Here is a 26,121-nt window from a genome sequence, read left to right on the forward strand (position 1 = left end):
TTGTAGAGTAAGTAAACTGGTTTTATTAGCTCTAAAAGTTTTGTATTATCCACCTTTTGAAAAGATGCCTTTGCAAACCTTCATCCATTGGGCTCTTGTTAGCAATAAACATAACTAATTGTATCTAAAATGTTAGAAAAACAATTGCTTTTGCTAGAGTCACTCTTTGTTCCTGGGTAGAAAGCACCTACTTCCTTCTTCGTGCTTCTTCTGCCGCTGGGGTTTTTATTAAGGAATGTACCATCTCATTTATTTCTAATTCTGCTGCAGATTTCTATTACCTACTACATGCACTCTGTTCTGTCTTGGCTTGTTCAGGCACATTTTCTAATAAACCATAGTCATGTAATTAGCACTAGATGTGAAAGAAGAATGTCGAAATATGATAATTTATTCCATTTGCTAATATACGTTTCTTCCTGGGTAGTGCTTTTCAGATCAATATGGATTTGCCTCTTAAACCTTCACTTAGCTAGGAAGGGTTCTTTCCTTAGGTCACAAATTACCTGATTATAATTCAGAGGTATGAACTCTTGACTTTGGTTTTTGCATTCAGAGTTGATGGTACTTGAAGTGCTGGTAGCTTCATTATGGAGTCCAAGTGGATTATTACTCCTTGAAATTAGAAAACACTAGGTTTAGCTGGAGTTTAAAAAAAACAAAAACAAAACTCAATTTGGGAGAAATTCAGCAATGCAAACCTGATCATAGCCACAGGCACTAATACAGAGCTTTGAGTGAAATTTTGCCCTGTAGCAACTCAGCACCCAGAGGAAAAAAAGCCTACACCCAGGTGCAGCACTCCAGGGAACAGGAACACTCAAGGTGTAGAAGGTTAAGCTTGTGCTTTCCTTTCTCCCTTTGAATTTACTGAACCAGGATTTTCAGGAATTTTCCTTGTGACATTCCTGCAAAATATTTGTTGAGACTGTCCTATGTTTTAGGGCCCAGGGGAACAGGCTGAAAAGACAGCATCTCTGGACCCTAATGCCAGACTGTCATGGGGGAGCAACAAAAACTGTCAAGAATAAGGTGGTGATAGGGAACATGCAGAGGCCCCCCTGAGAGTTTGAGGCAGAGGGACCTATTTCCAAATCACTGGGACCATCCTGGAGGAAGCATGTCTGAGCTGAGCCCTGAAGAATGAGGGGTAGCGGGTCAGGTGAAAAACAGGTAGAACAGGGAGGGTAGGAACGTGAGTGTTTTCAGTGGATGGAACAGTGGGTACGAACGACTGGAGGCAAGGGAGAGAGCACAAAGAGACAAGGAAAGATCAATGTGGTTGGACTTCCACACTGTTGGTTTGTCATATGCACATCATGCACCAGTGGCTTGTGTGGTCCTGTCTGGACATTTCTCTGAGACAAAAGGAGCTGAAGACAGGAAAGGGCCATATCTGAGACCTTGACTACCGGAAAGCTTTCCGAGGGTACTGGCCTTGACCATGAGAACAGGTATGACTTTTGCAGAGCTATCCTCTTACCTGGCATGAGGACACCACCTGGAACGGAAGTCACACGGCCAGTGACATCAGAGGAAAAGACTTCTGTGGTCCCTGCAGCTCTGGAGAGAAAAATTCACCTGTGTCCAAAATTACAGAGTAGGGAGGGAGGAGAAAGTTGAGGTATTGAATAAAGCAGATGTACATATTAAGGAGCAGGACTGCAGAGTTCCTGTTGTGGCTCAGTGGTAACAAACCCAAATGGCATCCATGAAGATGCGAGTTCCATTCCTGGCCTCCATCAGTGGGTTAAGGATCTGACATTACTGTGAACTGTGGCGTAGGTCGCAGATGTGTCTTTGCGTTGCTGTGGCTGTGGCATAGGCTGGTGGCTACAGCTCCAACTGGACCTCTAGCCTGGGAACTTCCATATGTCACGGCACAGCCCTAAAAAAAAAAAAAAAAAAAAAAAGGAGCAGGAGTGGGAGAAGGTAAACCAGGACAGCAAAGTAGGAAAGTCAGTGCATGGGGTGGAGACAAAATGTGAGGGGAAAGCTAACATCCATGGGCTTCAGAATAGTAAGATAGTAAGAGGGGCAGCAACAGAAAGAGAAAATTTTAAGATGTTTTCCATGCATGAAGAGTTTACCTTCTTCTCTGGCATTTCCTTGAAAGACAGTACAGATTTGAAATATGGAGTAAAGATCTGTAATATTTTTCAGTTTCTGAATTGTGCTTCTTTGCATGCAGTGCTTGGTTGAGACTGGGCCAATTGGAGAAGTGGGGTTTGGAGGGTCGAAGAACTTTCCCTTAAAATGGAACTCCAGTTCAGTAAGTCCAGTGTGCATGACTCTTTAGAAGTACATGCAATAGATATTAATTCTGTTTTTCCCTTTGTCATAGGAGATACTTTTTGGTGTGTCTGCCCAGCCCATGACTTTCTCTACCTGAAAATGCTTTCCTCACCCACAAGAAGGAGCACTCCATCAGCAATCTAGCACCAAGGAATCACCTCCTCTCCTCCGACAGCTGATTGGACCAGAAATGAGCCCCTGACCGAACCTGGGCCAATCAGTTTCTTTCCTGAAAATAGGAGTTTAAATGTGGGGGCCGTGGAGAGCCACATACATCCCCAAGCACCCTACCCCCCAAAAAAAGAAAAAAACTGCTAAAGCAAATCCACAAAGGGAGATTAAGAAGACAACTGAAGAGAAACAGAGGTTTGAAAATGGGGATAGAATTTTTCTGAGCCCTTAGTGGCTTTCCTCTTCCTGGTTCCAAGTTCTCATCAAGGGGCTTTCCTTCCATTCTTGCAAGATACACAGTATTCTTCATATAAATTCCTTCTCTTTTTGCCTTTATGCTCATATGTTTGAAGTTTTGACCACTTAAAATCCAAAGTATTTGGTCTAAGACGGTTGTCTTTTATAGCCCAAATTCCTCAAGTTATTTCCTTTCTGGTATTTCTGGTCTCATGTGTTTGCTTACTTGTGTGTTAATGGTACAGAGCAGCCCATCAACCCTGATGATCTGTTTTATCTCTAGAATAAGCTAGCCTAGTAGGGAAACAAGAATCTGCTAGTATTTTAGTGAGAAAGCTGTTCTGCTGGGTACGATTCCGTCATTTATAATGGCTTAACCATTTCCCGCTAAACTTCAGCCTGGGTTTATCTTTATCTATTGCATCTTCTGCTAAGGTTTCCATCCTGGTGTCTTGTCTGGACATCTCTCTCTCGGACAAAACTAGGTGTAGTTGCAAATGATGCTGGCATTGATTTCCCAAGAGGGTGATGATTCTCATTCTGGGTTACTAGGAAACCAGTGAATTTTACCATAGATGAACATTAGAGAAGCAGACCCTTCCAGATTCAAGCTATGTCACAGAAGCTGGACTGCATGTAGCACAGAAGGGCTCACAGAAGATTAAGAATTTCCCGTGAGGAGAGGCTCAAGGCAGTTTTTCTCAAAGGGTCTTCTCAAGATCCCTGGATATTTATGCAAGAATGCCATTTCCCAGGTTTCCCTTCCTAGGGAAGGGTCCAGGGGACTCTGGATTTTAAGTCATTTACCTAGGGAATCTGGATGTGTGAGAGCCATTGGTTATAGGAGCCCAGAATGGGAATGCACAAATTCGAACATAACTGTGAGGTTGTATTTCACAACATGTTCACCCTCTTCTTTCGCTTCAATATATGGTCATATATACATCTCAGAAAAATTAGTCAGTTAAGCCACATTTCTTTTCTTTGATGACTATCACTCCTACAGGAGAGTGAATATACTCAAGAGTCTCCAAAATCAGATTGTAAACTCCAGGCTCTTATCTCTCCATCTTGACCAACAGCCTGTTATCATCAGATTCTCCTGAAGTGGGTGGGGCCGGGAGATACGTTTTTTTTGTTTTGTTTTGCCCAGATACCTAGAAAAAAACAAACAAATGCTGAGGTAAAATTTCTTCAAGGGGGGATTCCTCAGACTAGTTAGCTTAGATTGACATGGAGGGCCTAGATAATAAAGCAGATTCTGGGACTATACCCCAGATCCACTGAATTAGAACCTCTGTGGGAGATGTGTATTATTTAATTAGCTCTGTAGGCATTTCTTAAATACAGTAAAGATTTGGGCCTTTCTGGAATGTTGAAAAATCTTATTTAATGCTTACATTAGAAGACAAGACAACAAACATGCTTAGATCAGATACTAATGGTATCTAATTCCTAACACCCTTTCTTTGGGTAGGAGAATAACAGTAGTAATGATGATGATGATGATAAAAATAACAGCTATTGTGTTTTAAGCTCTTACAGTGGCAGACATAGTGCTAAGGCCCTCATTATTCCAGTTAATCCCAGCAACTCCACTATTCTCCCATTTGTTAGATAAAAACCAAGACTCAGAGAGGACATGGCCATTTCCCAAGAGAACACAATTAAGCAAGTGTTTGAGATGGTATTTAAAATGCAAAACTTTCATTGAAAGAGATGCATGCACCACTAAATCCATTGCAGCACTTCTCACAATAGCCAAGACATGGAAACAACTTGAATATCCATCAACAGATGAATGGATTAAGAAGATGTTGTGCATATACACAATGGAATACTACTCAGCCATAAAAAAGAACAAAATAATGCCATTTGCAGCAACATGGATGGAACTAGAGACTCCCAGACTAAGTGAAGTGAGTCAGGAAGAGAAAGACACATACCATAAGGTATCGCTTATATCTGGAAACTAATGTATAGCACAAACGAACCTATCTACAGAAAAGAATCAAACTCATGGACTTGGAGAACAGACTTGTGGTTGCCAAGGGGAAATGGGAGGGAGTGGGGTGTACTGAGAGTTTGGGGTTAGTAGATGCAAACTATTCCATTTGGAGTGGATAAGCAATGAGATCCTGCTGTGTACCACATGGAACTGTATCTAGTCACTTGTGATAGAACATGATAGAGGATAATGTGAGAAAAAGAATGTATAAACACACACACACATATATATGTATGACTGTGTCACTTTTCTGTACAGCAGAAATTGATAGAACATTGTAAATCAACTATAATAGGAAAAAATAAAATTTTTAATAAAAAACAAAATGAAATAAAATGCTAGAGGCAAGTGGGGCAAAATGAAAGATGTGGTAGCTGGCATTCAGAATTCATCCTTAGTGTTTTATTTGGGTTACAAGGACCATTTCATCGCAAATAGGAGCTTGTATAGTTACATAATGTAACAATACATAAACCCAATGGGGAAGAGGTGTGTGAAGGACAAAAACCCTCTAGTAATCCTAGAGAAGTGCCTCCAAGGCAGGCTGTAGAATCTGCGTAAAGAGGGGAAGTCCTGGGAACCAGCCCCTTTGGGTCCTTTTACATCTCTATGCCCACATCTGTGGCTGAAAATGTCATCTGCCGTGTCAGTAAAGAGAGGATGATGCAGTCATCAAGCCACTAGCCACTGCAGCTACCCTTCAACTGTGTACCCTGAGGGGATTCAGGATGGGAAAGAAGCAGGATACTGGCTCTAGATAGTTAAGGTGCATATCAAAGGAGTAATCTCTAGGAGCCCAGATGCTTGCTTTTCCCTGTACATAAAGAAGTGCACTGAATTCATTAGCTTGAGATGTCTGGTTTTCTTTAATTAACAGCAAGCTGTTGATGTTCTGACTACCTGGTTTTTAATGCAAAACTCCAGCACATCCTGGCTCTTCCCTTACCTCTTTAGAGTGGTCCCTCAGAGCTATCTGAGAGGCTGTCTTCTGGGCATAAGACCTCAGAACACCTGCTGAATAAAACATAATTCTCAACTTTCAGACTGTGCATTTTTTTCAGTTGAATGTCCATCTTTGCTCTTGGACCTGCCCTCAGCCTGAGCTTCTGCTTTCCTGTCTCCTGTTTCCTTACCCTTCATCTTATGACGATGCTCATGGGCCCATTTCCACCTCCTGCTGGCTCTCCCTACACATCCTCCTAGCTTCAGCTTCCAGTGTCTCACTCTCTCAGAATTTTTAAATTTCTATTCTTCAGAGAGGGAATCTGATTGGTCCACTTTGCCATGCTGTGCTGTTACTTAGCTGCTGTTCTTGACTCCAATCATTTTGCTGAGGAAGAGGAAGAGGGGGGTCACGGAGAGAAACCATGGCTATACCTGAAAGCCATGCTGCCCAGGAGGGTCTGTGAGCAGAATGGCCACAATCACTACCATTTTTAAACACTTCATCCAAAGGTTCTCAGAAGGCATTAGAATTAAATAACCTTTACCTGCAACTCCTCAGTCCTGGTGAAGGTGGGTGGGACTATTTGCTGTTCCAGATTTCTTGCCTAGTAGAAAGTCAAATTCACACACTCTTTTAGAGTAGGGATTTTTGTTTTGTACACCGCTGTATTCCAAGCACCTAGAACAGTGCTTGGCACAGCATAGGCTCTTAAAATAAACAATTGTTGAATGAATAAATGACGTTGCAATATCCAGCAGCTCTCAAATGTTGTGGATCAGACACGGGGAAATCTAATTTACACGCTGCTTTGGTCTTGGCTCCCAGACAATATTCATACCATCCAAAAACCACAGCCATGCAATATAACTCTCCACACAACTCACTTTTGTTTGCTTAAAAGAAAATGCAAATATTTTTGGGTCACCTGCTAGTTTCAATTCCTGCTCCTAAGTGAAAATCCACCCCGAGGCCAGGGGAGGAGTCAGTTTAACAAATCCTCAAGGCACCGAGATATTAAGAAGGCCAAGCTTTAAGCTGGTGGTTCTCAACCAGCAGTGATTTTTCCTCAGGGGACATTCAGACAAGGGTGGAGACTTAAAAAAATTGTGGTAAAATAAAAACATAAAATTTGCCATTTTTTAGTGTAGAGTCCATTAGTAAGTATATTTACATTGCTGTGCAACAAATCTTCACATTAGTCTCATCTTGAAAAACAAACTCTATTCTCTCCTCCCAGCTCCAGGCAACCACTCTTCCACTTCCCGTGTCTGTGGATTTGACAATTCTACATAGCTCTTACAAGTTTAATTATGCAACATTTATCTTTTGGTGACTGACTTCTTTCACGTGGCAAAATGTCCTCAAGTTTCATCCATGCTGCAGTATGTGTCATAATTTCCTTCCTTTTAAAGGATGAATAATAGTTCATTGTATGTACAGGCCACATTTGATTTATCCATTCATCCATCAATGGACATTTGGGTTGCTTCTGCCTTTGAGCTATTGTGAATAATGCAGCTATCAATCTGGGAACAGAAATAGCTCTTTGAGGCTGAGTTTTCAATTCTTTTGGGTATATACTCAGAAGTTGAATTGCTGGATCATGTTGTAGTTCTAATTTTAATTATCTGAGAAACTGCCATACTGTTTTCCACAGAGGATGCACCGTTTTACTTAATTTTTTTTTCTTCTTTTTAGGGCCACACTGCTGGCATGTGGAACTTCCTGGGCTAGGGGTCAAATCAGAGCTGCTGCTGCTGGCCTATGCCTTATTAGCAGCAACACCAGATGAGATGCATCTTTAACCTATGCCGCAGCTTGCAGCAAAGATGGCTCAACCGACTGAGCGAGGCCAGGGGTCGAACCCAAATCCTCACGGATACTATGTTGGGTTCTAAACCCGCCAAACCACAACAGGAACTCCAGATGTACAATTTTACATTCCCACCAACTGTTCCAATTTCTCTACATCCACACCTCACATTACTTTCTTTTTTTCCTTTAATAGTAGCCATCCTAATGGGTGTGGTATGGCAACAAGTCTGGTTGTCACAGCTCAGGGCAGGGGTGCTCTTGGCATCTAGTGGGTACAGGTCAGTGATACTGTTAAACAACCTGCAACTCACAGGACGGTCCTCTGCCACAAGGAATGGGCAACACCAAAATTCAGAGTGCCCGGGCTGAGAAATCCTGATTGAAACAACCAGTTCCTTTTTCATAGCAGATCCTCACACTGACCCATGCAGCCTCTCTCTTCTGTTGAGATGTTCCAAGGCAAAGATTTCCAAAACCCTGGAAAGCAAGGGAAGACTGAGACGAACGGCATCATTTCTTTTATTCAAATTTTATTGTAAGTTTACAAATGTATTACAGACATCAGTAAAACATCATATTCATTTTACAGGGCACGGATCTCAAGCAAAGTGTTCACGACAGTCTCTGGCAGAGCCCACACCCAAGGTCCACTGCAGACCTTCTTAACAAATAGCTTGACATTGACACACAACACAGACTCTGGCGTGCCTCACCTTCTCAGGCCCTTTGAGGTTTTGTTTATGCACTTGGAATTCACGTGGGGGTTGGACAAAGTGATCCTGCATAGGAAAGGATGTGTTTAGAAGATGGAAAACTGCCAAAGGCCTAACTTTCTAAGGAAAAAGGAAGACCCAGGGGCCTTAGAATGTTAAGTCAGGGTCTATGATGGAACCAAAATGCTTGATGGAAAACCATGGAAATTAACTAGATAACCTAACTGGTGAGTAACTCTGAGAAATTTAGAAAAGCATGGTCAGCGACCTATGGAACATCAATGGGCAAATACTGAATAGGGCGAGGGATGTCTCAGAAAACTCTCAGGATAGAACAAGACATTTTTTTTTTTCTATCCTACAAATTCATCGTATCTAAATCACAGAAATGTTTTCTAACACTACGTGACTCCCTACTCCCTCCTTTTTATTCCCCTTGGGGATAGCTAGTTTTGTCAGCAGGAAGTAAGCTTATAAAACAGCATAGCTCCCAACAGTAAGTCATGTTTCATAGGAGTCTTGTGTTGATGGGCCTTCTATTATGAGAAAATGGAAAAAGACTAAGATCTTTTGCAATTCCAACCTTGACGACTGCTTCCAAGTGGTCACATAGGCTCTGGTGTCTGCTGAGGCCCCAGAGGGACTGACCACTGGAGGCAAGGACAACTCTCGTTTCTGTTTCTCTTGTGCTTTGAGAAATGTACCTCAAAAGGCGGCCATCTGGAACTGCCCTGAGAATCGGCAGAGGAGGCTTGGCGGAGTCCTGCACAGTGAACGCTGTCCACAGAGCCCATTTCAAAGCCCCGAAGGTGCTGAACAGTTGCTGAGGGCAACCCTTTTGGCATGAAATCCTCAGAAAACTGAATCCATCGTCCACTTCCTTTTGTCATAGATAGAGCCTCCTTCTCACACAGGAGCATCTGGTTTCTGTTAGAGAGAAACACGCAAAGAGCACTTCGCCTTGGAATTTAAATATTTGTGTTATTTCTTGTTAGAAGGTAGGATTAGACCAAGAATAAGATGGACTCTTATCTGACCTCTGTGAAATGGTGAATAGAAGGCTGCCTATAATTGGCCAAGAACACGAGAATGGAAAAGGAGGCCAAAGAGGTGTGTCTTTGTTTAGCCTAAAGAAGTCAGCTTTAAAAAAATAAAATTAAATTAAAAACCCTTTTTTAAGCATCTGCAATACAAGGGCATAGGAACTGGAGCCTCACAATTATTTATGGATGATGGTGAACTGTTTTGGGTCCATGACAAAAGAGCTCAGGTGGGGAGAGACAAAGAGCCATTTCACAAATAGGATTTGTCACCAGGCAAATAAAATCAGTTCTGATCAGCCAGTTCTGGCTGTTTGGAGTGTTGCAAAGATTTTTGCAGCTGCATCCTTGCTCTCTGGGAAGTAGGCAGTGGTATCTTGGTTACATGTGCTCAGGATGCTGGGATGACAGAGCATGTGCTATAATAGATGGCATCACTGGCCCCACCTGAACTTAGCCACTGGCTGGTACCTAAGAAGCAGAAAGCTGCTGCAGGGGGGAAAAGATAAAATCTTCTTGTATCAAAGAAACATCCTACAGAATGGGAAAAGAGAATGAAAAAGTGCTATCAGCAGGTCTAGGAGAAAGGCAAAATTGCTTGTTTGTGGGGCTGGCTGAAGGTGGAAGGGAAAGACCAGGGAAGAGAAGGAGAATGTGATAAGAGCTTGTCAAACAACCAATACTAAAAACTTCCCCCCACTTAAATGTTTGCAAAACCAGGAAGTGTGGTCCTGGTTTCCCTGACCTCTTTTATCTTCACACTTGGTAGGAACCCCCAAACTATATGACAGATGGATTGGTACTTGAATGCCACCAGTCTGCTAAGAAACTTGTTCATGGTAACAAGGGTGATAAGCATCGGCAGAGCTTTTCAGGAAACTATCAATGACTTCTGCTTGGGAAAGAACCAATTCCGTTGCCACTGAATTGAGCAGCAACAGGAAATGAAATGAACTCCAAAGTGTGGTTTTATCTAAAAGGTAAGAAGATCAGTATGAGGAGAGGTAGGAAATAAAGCCAAACAAAAGGCATTAGAGAAGAAACCGAGAAAAGATTACTTTTATAAAAACAGTCTATGAAAGATGAAATGATGATCTAAGAAAAAGGTGGGAGCAAGCTCTACCCTCAGGTGAAACATGAATCACCAAGAGCTCCTGGCGATGATGGAGAAATCAGATAAGGACCCTCAGATCTTGCCTCAGAAAAGAATGCATTGAATTTTGGGGAATGGGATTCTGGGATATGTAAGTGCTTCCTAATAGGTGGAACTCCCAATAGAGTGACATCCTGCTCTCTCTAGGGCATTCACTTGGAGGTTCCATCCTCATCGTGAGGATTTAGCTGTCCTCCGTTGGCATTCTCCATAGTGTCCGGCTGCATGTGCGGTCAGGAGGTGACAGCTGCAGGGGTGACATAGAGGGAGGTGATCTTGCTTGTGGACCATCTGACCATGATGCCTGCATCTCATCATACCTCCAACTCTGACCAGTTCAGCAGATGGATGCTCCTGGGCAGCTAGATCTGAAATTGCTTATTCCTCTCATCCCTTTGGGTACCACTTATGTGTCAGTTTCTAGGCCACATTCTTCTTTTGTGGATGGTGGTTAAAGCCTCATCTGGGACATGTTAAGAGGTACTCTAAAAAGGACAGAGTTAGAAAGCAATGTTTACTAGGAGAATTTCTTTCCTTGGATTCCAGGCTAGAGGACAGACCTTATTTTCAGTTGCTGGCTAAGTTAAACGATCTAACTTCTTTTTTCCTCTCTTTTCTTTATCCAAAATGCCTTTTTGTATTCTCATCAATCAAGGAACTCAGAACTCCAAATTGGACTCGCCCAATTTCTACCAGAAACCTGCCACGTTGGTCACGTGGTGGTGCACATTATTTCTTATTCAGTTTGCCAAGCAGTTTACAAACTTACTATACAAACGTAATAGAGTTAATTCTCCAGAGGCTTGGATAATTAATGAAGCATTTAGATATGAAGAAAGCATGCGGAAAACAGCCACAACCAACATTTGCATTGCTTTTTTTTTTAAAAAACATCAGTGACAATGACAAATGTCATATTAACACCCAAAAAGCAAATTATTTTAATACATCCTGAACGGAGTGCCATTTCCACATCCTGACAGCCTTCCTTTCCCCCAGACCCACTTGGGATGGTGTCTGAAAAGCCATTTTTCACATTCTCTCCATTAAAAAATACTAGAAAATATTAACTACTATTGAAAAGAGACCACGCTCACCTCACCGTGGCAGACGGCCACTGAGATGCACTTTGTACTATATCAACAGTACACCTCACTAAAGGTGGGTCCTCCGATGGATTATTTCAACTGCCACAATCCACAAAGGGGAGGAGGAGAATGGAAGTAAAAGCAAGCGCTTCATTTGTAACTGAAGCAAGGTAGGAGGTTTTATTTTACTATAAACAACACAACCGTTAAATGTCTTCTTTAAGCAAACTCACTTGTGAGCCCATTTTCTGTCTGACCGACGGTCCCCAAAGTTCCAAATGGAAATCCTTCTTTCAATAACATGTGCTTTTCAAGACCACTACACTGAAATCTCCTGGGTAGCTCAACCTTTCTAGGTAACCCAGAAACTCTGGTTACGGAGCATGTTAATCTTTCTTTCCTACAAGCATGGGGGGCTATTCAAAGTGGTCATTGCCTCTCCTCTACTCCATTTTCAGAAGTTCTTCTCTGCTCTGCTCTTCCTTCATATTCCTTTTCAAGTCTCTAACTTTGATCTGTTCCTTCTCCACATATGACCTATGACCTAGAACACATCATCCCAGAGCCCCTTGGAACCTTTCTGTCCTGAAATTCCCAATGCTGAAGTTCATTTGCGCTGAGGACAACCGGTTGTCAGGCTAAGGCAGCTGTTCTGTCTGCCTTGGTAAAAGAAAGCAGGTAATACGATCCAGGAAACATGAGCACCAGAAAATAATGCCACATTCAAAACAATGTCATGCTGACACCACACAACAGCACCACTCACAGTCACTTGATTTTCCCCAAGGGACAGATCAATGGTAAGCAACTTCAGTGTCCCCAGCAGGGATGGCGTTGCTCATGGAACTGGATTGACACTGGTTGGTTTTTCTAAATTGGCAAAAGTTACGTTGGCAAATATGAATTAAAAAATTACTATCACTCTGTAGAGAAGAGATTCTACTGAGGGTGGGAGCAAACTTAAGGATGACTCCTTAAGATAGGATGGAGCATCAAATGCTTTGGGTGTAATAGGTAATTATTTTTTTCAGCCACAAAAAGCCAAATTGGGTAAACTCCTTTGAAAAAGGTCTCACTGACATGTAACAAATTTGTATAGAAAGAAGAAAAAAAAAGTGGTCCTGACCACCTTGGAGTACTACTCAAAGACAATGCTAGATGTGCATGCAAGTCGCCACTGAGTCCTACGATATAGAAATTCCTTTGATATTACAAAATACAAAAATATTTTATCAGAACTCTCATTTACATTGCATTTACAATGGACATGTAATAACTTAGTCTTGGGTCCTGGCTAATAAAACAAATTACTTACTGGAAAAAGGGTCCTAAAAGTAAGAGAACCAGAGAGGCTACAAGCGAGCGGGGAAACAATTTTGCCATCTTGCCAGTGGCAACTTGACACAGAGGGACGGGAAGGAGGTGACCAACCCTGGCCTCTGTAGAGTCTATAGCGTTTCCAAAGTGAAATGTGCAAATAATACTCAACATGCCAAGAACTGTGACTACCTACCGAGTCAATCAGTCACCCTATCTCCATCAACAGAGTGCTCTTTTCTTCTCTCCCTGGAGCCACCCCCCACCCCCAAAGCGCTTTAAAATTTAAAACAGTGCAAGTTTCTGAATGTACATTCTTAGCTCCCATCTTCCCCTGGTCCCTGACCCTCATCGGATTAAGAAATGATACAGTTTTTGCTCTTTTGTCTTTTCCTGCTGTGCAACTGTCCCCTGCCTCCTAGCGTGGAAGACTTGGGAAGGCCGTATGAGCTGTATTTATGTAGTAACTCGTCACTCGTGACGTATCGCAGGTGGGCGGGCTGGGGGATGGGCTCGCCTAGGAAATAGCCCTCGTTGTCAGACTCCGAAGAGGAGGAGCAAGTGGAACACCAATCGTACTCCGTGAAGTAGGGTCCCCATCGGTCCCCGAAGGCATTCTGCAGAGCCAGGTCCGACACAGTACGGGGGCATCGGCCATACAGGTCCCTCCGGGACCCCTGGCCCAAGCTCTCCTGGAAGCTCCGCTGGCGCATGAACTGGTCATAGTCCTCCCTGGCTCTCAGGGGGGGCCTTTCTTTTAACCGAGAGATGGCCTCGCGCTCGCTGGCCAGGTGGAGGGCGTTGTCCGAGCGGGAGCGTCGTGATCGCCTGGACCGGTGAGGTCGGAAGCGGCGGTTGTCATCACGGGAAGTAGCTCTCCTCCGCGTGCGCTCGCTCATGGGCTGGATTCTCACACCCTCTGGCCCCGGCAGCTTGTTGCCCGCTATGCCCCCATCAAAGTCAAAGCTCTGATGCATCCTTCCATGGGCCTGCAGGTCTCTGTACCCGATGGGGTTGCCGAGTGGGTGGAGGTTACTCTCCATCTCCTGATACTGCTGGGCGGAGAGCAGGCTGCGAACGGACTCTGCGCTGCGGAACTGCATGGACGAGTTCAGCGTGCCCATGTTGCTCAGCTTCTCGGATACATTCATCCCGGAGTCTTTGCTGAGGTCAGGCATGGAAAACCGGGAGAGGTGTTCCTGGCGCTTGGCGCCACCATCCGCAGAGAGGCCTGGGGTAGACAGAAGAAAAGACCACAGAGGTTAATTAACACAGATGTGCAGCACTGTGGGTTATTTGAACCATCATTTATCCAGGGTCGCTCGGGACAGTTATACAGTTGTACACTGCATAGAGGCTCTCTCAGCAAGTATGTAGTAGGGGTCTCTCCCCTCCACAGTGGGCCAGTGTCCACTCAGAGGGGGCACTTGGTTAAAACGCATCCAGAAAGTTTTTTTTTTTTCTTCTAGTCATGAATTCCTTCATAGGTTCATCAAGATTACTTAAGAGCCCATTGTGTGTCTGATACATGCTGTTTCTTCTGTTTAGAATTTCACTTTATGCAGTGCTCCAATCACCTCCTTGGTTTAAATGATGCACTATAAACTGCACACGAGAGAGATTTTGGAGGGAGAAGGTTCAAGCTAGAGAGCTAAGCCTAGAATCTAGTCCTATGAGAGTGGCTCAGTTCACGTCCATGTTTAGCCTCCAGCAAACTCCTGCTCTGCCTGCTGTCCCTCAGCCTCTACCTCAAATGTCTTGAAAACTAAGTGACTCCCTGGGTGTATACAGAGGGATATTTACTCTCAGGCTGTCTAGTAAATGACTATTCCATGGTTCTAAATGGGCCTCTAGGAGTAATAAGATGTGAGGGAGGTTAATCCTTTTTCCCCTGAGAAGGCACTTTTTAAAACCAAGCAGTAACCCTAATGCTCTCTAACAGCAGGGACCTGCATTCCCTAAGTGCTGCCACTGGCATAACTGAGATGAAAACCATTTTGAAGGTAGCAGGAGATCCTTGATTTCAGCAACTTCCATTTTGCCCATCTTGAAGCAGTATGCTCTAAAGAGCAGTTTAAGGATGGAGCAGGTGGCAAAAATCTCAGCATTTTCCACTCATGATCAATGGAAATGATTAGCAATTTCACCATTTCTGGTCACAGACAACATGGTTTTGGACTGCACTGGCCCATTATAACCCCTGCCACTGATTATTCCACCCCACCTACTAGGGCCAACAATTTTTGCTCCCTTCATGAAATTAATGTCATGAGCACTTTGAAACACTACTTAGGCAATATCTGCTAAAGCTAAACACACACACACAATATGTGTGCATATATGTGTCTATGTGTGTGTGTATAATATGAATTATGAACAAAGTTGCTTTGAATACCTGTGCCTTTTTTTTTTTTTTTTGGTGGCTTATGGAAGTTCCTGGGCTAGGGGTCAAATTGGAGCTGCAGCTGTGACCTATGTTGCAGCTTGTGGCAACGTTGGATCCTTAACCCGCTTAGTGAGGCCAGGGATCAAACCTGCATCCTCATGGACACTATGTTGGGCTTTTAACCCCTGAGCCACACAGGAACTCCTGTGTGTATATGTATATACATGTGTGTGTACATACATATATGAATTATGAGCAAAGTTGTTCTGAATAACTATGTCCATTTTTTTGGACCTAACATACTCATTTCTGTTGGGTATTTAACCAGAGTGGAGTTTCTGTAACTTTCTTCTTATTTTTATTATTACTATTATTATTTGGCTGCCCCTATGGCATATGGAAGTTCTTGGGCCAGGGACTGAAACCTAGCCACAGCTGTGGCAACACCAGATCCTTAATCCCCTGCATCACAGCAGGAACTTCCTTTATTATTATTTAAAAATTTTAAAAATTACTTTCTTGAAGTATAGTTGATTTAAAAAATGCTGTGTTAACTTCTGCTATACAGCAAAATGATTGTTATATTCTTTTGCTGTATATAATCATTGTGCTGTACTCAAAATGATTCTTTTCTATTATGGTTTATTAGAGGATACTGAATATGGTTCTCTGTGCTATACAGTGGGCCCTTGCTGTTCTATGACTCTCCACTGCCACTTTTGATTATATACACAAAAGAAATTATTGGTCCAAAAATGTACAAGGGTATTCAGAGAAGCTTTCTTTATAATATTCTAGAACTAAAAATAACTCAAATGTCAATTAACAGGAAAAAGGTTAAATAAATTATAGTATTTTCTACCATTCCCCATTAAAAGGAATCAGGAGTTTTGGAGAAATGGCTGATTCCAGGACAGGATGAGCCTGGAACATCTTGCTGTGCCAAAAAGCAAGGAAGTGTTAAAAATAAGAAATGATGGAAGGGTTTTCAGAAGAACATGGGACCCAACTACAAAGGGATCCCAACAGCTAAAGGTGAGCAATTTGAACATTAAAACAGCAATGATTTATAAACCACTGGAAAACTCAGAATTCATGAATTCTTACTGATAACATATAAAACATCAGTGAATAAGTGAGAGGAGGGAAAGAGCAGGCTCTTCTATATAGTAGGCAGGAGTGTATAAACAGAAGGAATGCTGGGTTTGGAAGAGCATCATTCAGTAACCATTGTAGGTCAAAAGGTACTAAATTTAGGCAGTAAAATGTGATTGGGGAGCAGGATATTTGCAGGGTGTTAAGTGTTTCTCCACATATTGCTTATTATCGGCAAGAGAAAACTTAGTAACTATACAATGGAGAAGTCAGTCAACACTCTGACCATCTCCATCACCAATGAGGTACCACTGACATCATGTCCCCCCAGATGGGATGTCCTAGGGAGGACACACTCTCACTTACATAGTCTTTCAGTCAAGAATACTTATCCTGGATGTATGCAGGGGGAAAGACTAGAAAAACCCCAAATAAAGAATGTGCTATTAAGAAAAAGGGACTGTATTGTTTTCAAAAATAATCAGTATTCTAAAAGAAAAAGACTGAGTGAAAGTTCTTGACTGAAGGATATTAACAAACCATGGCAGCTGTACATAATACCTGATCCTGGACTGGAACCTGTGTTGTATCAAAAATCAATGCTATAAAGGATAATTTTTCCTCAATTGACAAAAACTGGGCATGAGCTAATAAATATATTATGCTAAATTTACTGTGGTTAACTGATTATGATAATGTTAGAGAAGATCCTTATTCTTGGAAATACACATGGAAATATATGGTAGTAGATGTCCAAGATGGATGTAATTTGCTCTCAAAAGATTCATAAACACATTGTGTATATGTGCATGTGCATGCACACATGCATGTGCCAGAGAAAGTAAATGATAAACCACACGGGTAAAATGTTAACAATAGATGAATCTAGGTAAATATATGATGGGTATTTGCTCCATTTTTGTAACAAGTTTGAAGTTTTTTTCAAATAAAAAATTTTAAATTGCAGTATAGTTCTATGGTGCAATGGTCTTCAGTTCTAGGAGAAATTACCGGGGTTGGGGATGTTACTAGTATCTAGTTGGTAGAGGCCAGAGAGATACTGCTGAACACTTGATCATGCATAGAACAGTGCCTGCAACAAAGAATTATCCAGCCCCAAATGTCAATAAGACACCAGTGGAGAAACCATCATATAATGGAACACTACACAATGAGAATGAATAATTGCTCCAAACAACATAGATGAATTTCACAGAAAATGTGGAGACACATAAAAGAGTATATGCTGTACAGTTCCACTTATATGAAGTTCAAAAACAGGCTAAGGCTGTCTATAGTGACAGAGGTCAAGAGAGTGGGAGGGGAAAAAGAGAAACTTCCAGGGTGTGGGAATTTGCTCTACCTAGATCTGGGTGATGATTATAACATGATGCACACGTAAAAATTCCTTGAGATGCAGTTTATGTCTTTGTTTACTTTCCCTGATGTAGGTTATAACTTAATGATAATGGTGTAAAAATAATGTAATGCTCTCATTAAACAGCCCAATTTAAGTGTTGGACATGCCTGCAGAGGAATTATTCATACATCATACTTTCCACTTTTTTTTTTTTTTTAATTTCAGTACTGGAATAATTGTCAGGGCAAGAGGAGTTGAATCCTCCAACTCCCACTTTGCAAGCTGCTTATCTGTGATGTCATACCCATCATAAAAGCTGATTTACACCAGCTTAATCACTTCCAGAACCTCCCCAATCTGAAGGTGAAGAGAAGATAGCAATGCCAGATGATGAATGACTAGCCTTAGCAGATAAACCTAGTCAGGAGGGGAAAAAAAAAATCCTTCGGAAATCCCACCAAGAAACAAAAGGCATAATGATCTTTGCTGTACCTGGAATAGAATTAGGGTTAGGATAAATTAGGGTTAGGATAAATAATCTCGCAAATACTATACATTCCCAAACATGCTATCTTCTTGAACCTGTCTTTTATAAGCCCTAAAGTCATGCATTTCAGAAAATGTCCTGCATGAGAACAGATGCATATTTCAATGAGGAGGTAAGTACAAGAAAGGGTGGCTTCTGGGAAGGACAAAAGTGCCCTAATGCTTAAGCTCAGAGTCTGCTTTCAGTTGTACCTAAACGTAAGCCAGGAGATGTGTGGATGGGAAAATCAGCCTTCAGGAGCCTTTAGTTCATGATTTTGGAGAGACATGAGCACCGTGATGTCTGCATAAGGATTCTGGATTTGGCCAATATGAAATTAACCACAGAGGCTCTCTGTTTAGAGGCAGGCACACAATGATTGCCCATCTCTGGGTAACATGGGCCATTTTACACATGCCTGTATGCAAGAAGGCTCTGAAGAGAAGTCTGAGGTAAAAGATGAGAAAGAACATACACATGTTTCCTGTCCAGAGTGAGCCAGTGGCATTTCCCAATCCCACCACTTCCCAGCTGGGTGACTTGGGGCAACTTTTGAACCTCTTGAGATGCATCTATACAATGGGCATAACATCAGTATCTGGGTTCAAAAGCTGTAGTGATGGTTGGGTAAAAAAAAAAAAAAAAAAAACCTTTCATTTTTAAGCTTCATCACAGTTGTCATAAATTTGTATAATTTTCATTTCCACTCCGTCTCCTTGGCAAGCCTATCAGCTCCAAGAGGGCAGGAGCTGGCTCCTGTTTGCTAGCCCCAATCACAGTACCTGGTATTGGATATGTGGGAAGAAAGTGAACAAGCCCTGAAGGTCCCCAATGAAAGTGCGCATGCTCCAAGAAATTTACATCTAGCCAGTTGTAAAGGCAGATACTTGCCAAATGTGCGATGATGTGAATGAACCCGAGGAAGACGACCCACAGAGGACCATCTTCTGTGGTGTTCACAGAAGATGAGCCACTAAAATAATAATACAAGTAATTTGTGCCTCCAAACTGCAGCTGGGGCTGACTTCTGCACTCAGAGGAAATGCAACTCTTTATTCCATTTGTCTGTGTAGCTTGAGACTCAGTGTCAAAACACTGCAAATCAATATACTCTAACCAAATAAGGCTCTAAACACCACTCTGCTCTCCTGCAATAAAGGCACTTTTCTTACAGCCCAAGCCACGACTCGTGTGTGTGTGTGTGTGTGTGTGTGTGTGTGTGTGTGTATAAGCAAGCTGTGGTATGGGAGGTGGATACCACAAGCTAAGTTCTCCACAGAGCTTATCTCACCCCACACTTAACACTGGCACTGTCAGTGTCCTAACACATTCTGAAGAACCTGGCAGAAGATCCCACCCAGCAGCAAGAGACACAGGTGGCTTTCCTCTCAAAGGGAAGTGTCTTATTCATAGGCAGAGAGGTTTTTTTTCCCCTCCAAATAAAGCCGGCTATGTGAGAGGTGCTCGATGGTGACCATGGAGTTAAAGGCCTTGATTTATCCTTATCCCTGGGGTCAGCGAGGCTGGGACAGACACAAAAGTCCACATACTGTGGGGGCTGTAGGTTTCCCAGGTCCAACAGGACGTGCCCCTGCAAGGAGAGGTCAGTATAGAATGTAGCCTGCGGTTCCCTGTGGTTAAACTGTCAACATGAAAAGGCAGCCAGGGTGCTTTAAGCAACACTCAAGCGTTTTGGTTCAAGCAGTTTTCCCCATTCCTTCTTCCTGCAAATAGGAGGCCTCAAGAGAAGCCAGTGACAATGAGAAAAATCATTATCTTTAAAGAATGCTTTGGATCTGATGGAAGGGAAACACAATCTTTGCGTGTCCCCCTTCTCCCACTTATTCTAAGAGCAAAAGGTATTCACTCAAGCACAGAGAGAAAAAAATGTGGACTTAAAAGTTCTGGCAGTTTTTTTAGCACCTACTTCTGTTCCTTATTTATGGCCCTTTCTAGTCCTATTCCTCCCCTGCATCAAAAAAAAAAAAAAAGAAAGAAAAAAGAAAAAAACTGACCAAGGCAGACAGACAGCTGTACTTCTGCCAGCCTGAAAGAAGTGTCCACATTTCAGTGAAGTGAAAGAAAGAGTATCTACTCACTTTTGCCCTCTATATGTTTACAACCTTTAATAATGATTTAGAAAGGTTTTCCATATATATATATATATGAAAAAAAAATATATAAAATTTTTCTTTTTTCAACTGAAGCAGAGACATGAAGGAAAAGGAATTGTTCAGAATAGAGGTTTGCAAACTATGGCTCTTGGGTCAAAACAAGCTCACTATGCACTTTTTTTTTTTTGGTAAATAAAGTTTTATTGGAACACAACTACACCTATTCATTTGCATGATGTCTATGGCTGCTTCCTCACTCCAGTGGCAGAAGTGAGTAGCTGCTGCAGAGACTACATGACCCATAGCCTAAAATACTCAATTATCTGGCTGTTTCTAGAAACAGTTTCAATCTCTGGTTTAGAATGTGAATGTCCTATCTGGGAGGCTGTACTAAGCTTGAGCATCCTCAAAATCGTAGGCTGCACCTTGGCTAAATGTCTAAGACTGTGCCCAAAACATCTTTGGGGTACCAGCTGACTTAAGTGGGTAGGGGTATAGTTTGCTCAGGTCCCTTGGGATTCTTTTTCCAACTAAGGTGATGGATTTCATCAACACCCAGAACTTCAAATTGGTAACAGTTGGAGAGAACCTGTCATATGGGCAGTGGAGTTTAACCACTACCACATGTTCCTTGGTGACAGGACTGGGGATGGTTTGAACAGAGTATGATGGGGAAGGCTGGGGGAATAGGGATGGAGAGAGAGGGAGAGGGAGCAGGGGAAGAAGAGGGAGAGATTTTGAACACATGCTTGCTACTGAAAGCGTGATCTATAGACCAGGGGCAATGGCAGATGCAACAGACTTACAGAATCCAAATCTGTGTTGGTACAAATGCCTCTGGGGATTCAGACACCCTGGAGGGTTAGAAGAACACTGGGCCAGACTTGCGACAGATCTTCAAGGGGCAATCTTTTTTGCAACTAAAGGTGCTTCTACTCCAGGAAAGCCCATACCCCCCCGAGTCACTAAATCAGGGTTTCTCAGCCTTGGTATACTTTGTATCTTGGGCAGGATAATTCTCGGGGGGTGGGGGGGTTTGCTGTCCTGTGCACTGCAAGAGGTTTATAGCAGCATCCCTGACCTCCCCCGATTAAATGCCTTGGCACTCTTGCCCATTCTAGGGTTGACAACTCAAACCATCTCTAGACAGTGCCAAATATACCCTGAGAGACAAAATCACCCAAATCACCTTGATTGAGAACCACTGCTCAGACAGTTCCAATCCTGGAGTTGCTGCTGATTGCAGACTAAGGAGAATTTGGCCCTGACCCTCCCAGAGCTGCAGGGGTGAAGCCTGTTCCATCCGCTATGGCAAACCTAAGTGACCATCAGCCTGGACGATATGCCCTCTTTCTAGAGAAGGATGAATGCATTCCACTATTCCAGCTGTGGTATGTCTCTCAAATTAGGAAATTGCAAGGTTCTTTTCTCTCTAAACTCCTCTCCACACACCTGCTCTTAGCCTGTCCTTCCCTCAGTGGGTTTCAGGAACTGCCTGTGCTTAAGTCCTTCACTGTCTAAACATCCCCTGCGCCCCCCACCTCCAACCTGCTCTTTGAAGCATCTGAAACCTGGAGCTCTTGACGCATCTTCCTTATCCTGGTCGCCAGCTCACTGGTGGGTCCCAAGTGATCACTAGGTCATAAGTGCTCGCAGGCACGCATCTACCATCTATTCCTGTGGTACCAGGAAAAGTGCTGCCAGACATGTGAAACAGTTTCCTTCAGCAGCTGCTGAGATGAGCAGACATAGGCTAAGGCCCAGGCCGGACGTGGGTGGAAGCAGGCACTCCTGAATTCCCCCAACCTGCCCACCCTTCAGGCAAAGGCCATCTCCCCATGCCTTTCGGCATCATGAGACTGGCCCAAAGTGAAGATCAGCCTCTTAACAACCAGCCTGTTCCAGGGAAGGCCATGGCTAATTCTGGTGACCAATTCTGGCTTCCCCAACGACAGAGGTTGTGTTTTTAGCAGCCTTGTGACAGGAACATGCCTCTGAACCAGTGTGGCTGGGGAGTGACAAGTGTTACAATGGGACTAAATGGCTTCTCTGACAAACCTGGTAGTTACAACAATGAGCCTGATCAAGATCAAAACTCAGGGAGTTCCCATCATGGCGCAGCAGAAACAAATCCGACTAGGAACCATGAGGTTGTGGGTTCGATCCCTGTCCTTGATCAGTGGGTTAAGGATCTGGCATTGCTGTGGCTCTGGCGTAGGCCTGTGGCAACAGCTCCAATTAGACCCCTAGACTGGGAACCTCTATATGCCATAGGTGCAGCCCTAAAAGAACAAAAGACAAAACAAAACAAAACAAAAGGAACAAAACTCAGGTTTGGACTGGAGGTCTCTTACCTTCCACCTCTTGACTTGGGCATTAACATCCTGATACACTTTCCCCAGTAAGAAAGACAGCAAAGGGGGGAAATCAGGGAGCAGCATTTCGGGAAACATGTGGGGTCAATTTTAAAGACTTCTCAGCTCTGTGGGGGATTGTGGCTGCATTGCCACAAAGCCTATTGCTAATTGAAAGGATGTGCAAAAAATTCAAACCAGTTGAAAATGATTTACCAGCATCTGCTCTGGGCTCACACTGACCCCAGGCTGCTTTCCAGAATCCATTAGCCCAAGTCAACAAGCAGATCGCACCAGAGTATTTGCTCAGGAAACACTTGACTCCACAGGACAGAAGCGAAACGGCTCCCTGGTGGTAGAGAGCAGGCAGCAGGGACGAGACCTGCTTGGTTTCTTCAAATGGGCTTTTGATGCAGCCCTGCGAGCCTAGGTGCTGTGAATACCACTGTGAACTTGGCCCTTTCAGGTAATGCCTTATAAGGATATTCTACTGTACAGGGAAAACTGATGACTAGAGGACTAAATCAACACAACATTACGGTTATTATACAGCCATCAGGAGGCAGGAAGAAACTCAGATGTTAAGATAGGGAATAAAATATCAGCTCTCCCTAGACAGAGTGTTGGTGAAGGATCGGTGTTGGTGATAATGAGGGTGAAACACAGAGGATGTGAGGGAGCCGGGTAAGGCATGCGTGGGAGGGTGTGTGTTGGGGGGCTAATCCAGGCAGGAGGAATAACACTTTGTACCAGAGAAAGTTCCAGGTGCTCTAAGAAGTGACAGAAGGGCAGTGTAACTGGAGCATGGTGAGTAAGAGGAGAGTGGCAGGGACGAAACCAGGGAGGTAAACAAGAGCCAGAGGGCAGTTCTTCTGGGTCACTGGGGGTTTGGGAGGACCTGCCCGCACTTGCAGGTGGGACTGATAAAGCAACTGCGAGGCAGCATGGGGCATGGAGAAGAGCCCTGGCTTTGGAGATCGCATGCTACCTCTGTCCCTTACAGCTGCGCCTCTTCAGGCGAGACCCTGGACTGCTTTTTGCCCCACTCTCCACAGCTGTAAAATGGGAATAACAGTAGAAGCTGCCTATTAGGGTGAAGGCGAATATTAAGTGGGTTAATACACAAAGTACTCAGAACAGGCAGGACAGTCTGTCTTTCTCTCATCCCCTCTTTGTTGTTTTTAAAGCATTTTCGTCCATAGTGTCATACAGAAAAGTGCTAGGAATTTGTTATGCAATTTTTCAAGTGGGTAACAGACAGTTGGAATAATTTGCCTAAGGTCACACACAGCAGCTATTTTAAAACTTGCCTCCGACCTCCTAGATTTTATTTTTGTGAGTAAAAGGAATATAGCAGGAGGTTTGAGGGACAGGAGGCAAAGAGAGAAGATCCATCTGCAGAACTGTGCTCTGATCCAGCAACAGCAATTCAAAACATCCTTTGCATTCATGGTTAGTTTTCGACTATAAATACGAATCACTGCTACATCCAATAGCAAGAATGAATCTTAAGAGGTGAAAGATGCCAGACACAAACGAATATACATAGTATGATTCTATTTATATAAAACTAAAAACTATCCCAAACTCACCCAAGCTGTTGAAGTCAGGAGACTGCTTACTTTGGAGAGGAGGGAGGGTGGCAAGTGGGAGGGGGTAAGGGAGTTACTGGGCGTGGTTGTGGGCTACTGCTTGACCTGGGAAGTGGTGTCCTGAGTGTAATGATTCACTGAGCTGCAGCTGATGATGTGTGCACATTTCTGTTTGCTCCATATCTATAAAATGTTTATTAAAGACTGCCATCAAGAATATGCAATGACTTGCCAAAAGGGACCTGCTGTATAGCACAGAGACCTCTACCCAATATTCTGTGATAGTATATATGGGAAAAGAATCTGAAAGAGAATGGATGTGTGTATGTGGATAACTGAAAAAAAATTTTTTTCAGGAAAAAGAATCACCACTGAAAGAGGCAAGAATGCACTCAGGACAACTTAAAAGGTGAATACATGTAATTCCTCGCCTTTACCAGGAGGGTGTTTACCATCAGACTTAGTTTATATGGGTCAAACTAGAAGCTATACCCTAGGCTTTGTTGGGTCTAAAGGATTAAATTCCCTCTCTCCTTCCCTCTCCCCCTCCCTAAAAAATGTACCTGAGGCATATGGAAGTTCCCAGGGCTGCAGCTGCCAGCCTATACCACAGCCACAGCAACACTGGATTTGAGCCGCATCCTCAACCTATGCCGCAGCTTGCTGCAATGCCGGATCCTTAACCCTCTGAGTGAGACCAGGGATCAAACCTGCATCCTCATGGACACTATGTTGGTTTCTTAACCCACTGATTCATAATGGGAACTCCTCCCTCTTTCTTTTCATTTTATTTTTTTAAATAATGGAATGCACTGAGACCTTCAACAACTGAGATCATATCCCTAGGTGAATTTATACATTTATGAAACCCACTTGTCCATAACCCTTTCTTCCCTGCTAGGTTTATGCATTTCCCACTAGTGTGGGGCAGCGTGATAAGGGAGGGTAGCGGTTTGGAGGAAAGTGGTTTATGGATTTAAGAGATAGTATACAATGTACACTTGTAAACTTGGGATCCTTGCTTCTTAAGTTCTCACCTAACCATAGCTGGGAGGTGACAAAGTATCAATATTGGCATAAAAGTTCATGGCATTATGTATATGACAGAACCTCCTTCTGAAGTGACAAATGGATGAGAGGATACAGTGGAGGTCAGGGAGATGGGGTGGCTTTTAAATGGATAGGTGGATGGTATGAAGAATTTGTGAAAGAGTAGGGATTAGAAAAATGAATGGATGAATAAATCAATGAATGGATGCAGAATGGTGCATTGTACAGAAAAAGAGACGTGGTTTGGGGGCTCTTAAAAAATCAAGGTCTTCTAAGTTCAAGCTAAAGAATAAAGTTCTTTAGGTAAGAATTAATTTATCAAGTAATCTTTATTGCTTCTAGCATTAATTTTGATTTAAGGTAGTTTTTATTGGTGCCTCCACCTCTAGAGAGAAAGGCACTGGTACCTGAAGATGAGGAACAGAAACAGAAAAAACAGTGAGCAACTTGCCTGAAATCAGGGATAAGGATGGGAGTCAGTGATGGAAGCAGGGATTGAATTAGGTCTCCAGACTTTCAAAGACAGCTCAAACTTTAATTGGCATGCAATTCACCTAGGGACTTTCCTAAAATGAAAATCTAGATTTACCACAACTGGGATTGGCCCTGAGATTCTGAATCCTGAACAAGTTTCAAGGAGATGCTGATGTAGTTGGTCCACAGATCACACTTGCAACAGAAAAGGTCCAGAGTGCTTTCTGTTATCTCTTGATTCTGCAAAGAAAACTTGGTATTCCGTGGTTCTCATGAACACACCCAGGAAAGTGTGTGTCAAAGAGACCTGTATCTCAGCAGGTAAGGTTCCCAGACCTCTGGCTGGGGATGCAGGGAATCCACAGAAAGAGGGAGAGGAAGTATGGC

General features: G+C 43.1%; 1 protein-coding gene across 3 annotated transcripts in view; it reads right to left on the bottom strand.

The window, feature by feature from the left end:
- Nucleotides 1-7,975: 7,975 nt before the first annotated feature.
- The window catches only part of PRICKLE2 (prickle planar cell polarity protein 2), a 349,250-nt gene continuing 331,104 nt past the window's right edge, over nt 7,976-26,121 (bottom strand). For all 3 annotated transcript variants that reach the window (XM_047778600.1, XM_047778607.1, XM_047778617.1), the window contains one exon: nt 7,976-14,014. In XM_047778600.1, coding sequence (XP_047634556.1) covers nt 13,140-14,014 — 875 coding nt within the window. In that variant the 3' untranslated portion in view covers nt 7,976-13,139. The remainder of the gene's footprint in view (nt 14,015-26,121) is intronic.

Source organism: Phacochoerus africanus, chromosome 1, assembly GCF_016906955.1.
Source record: "Phacochoerus africanus isolate WHEZ1 chromosome 1, ROS_Pafr_v1, whole genome shotgun sequence".
Classification (NCBI taxonomy): Eukaryota; Metazoa; Chordata; class Mammalia; order Artiodactyla; family Suidae; genus Phacochoerus; species Phacochoerus africanus.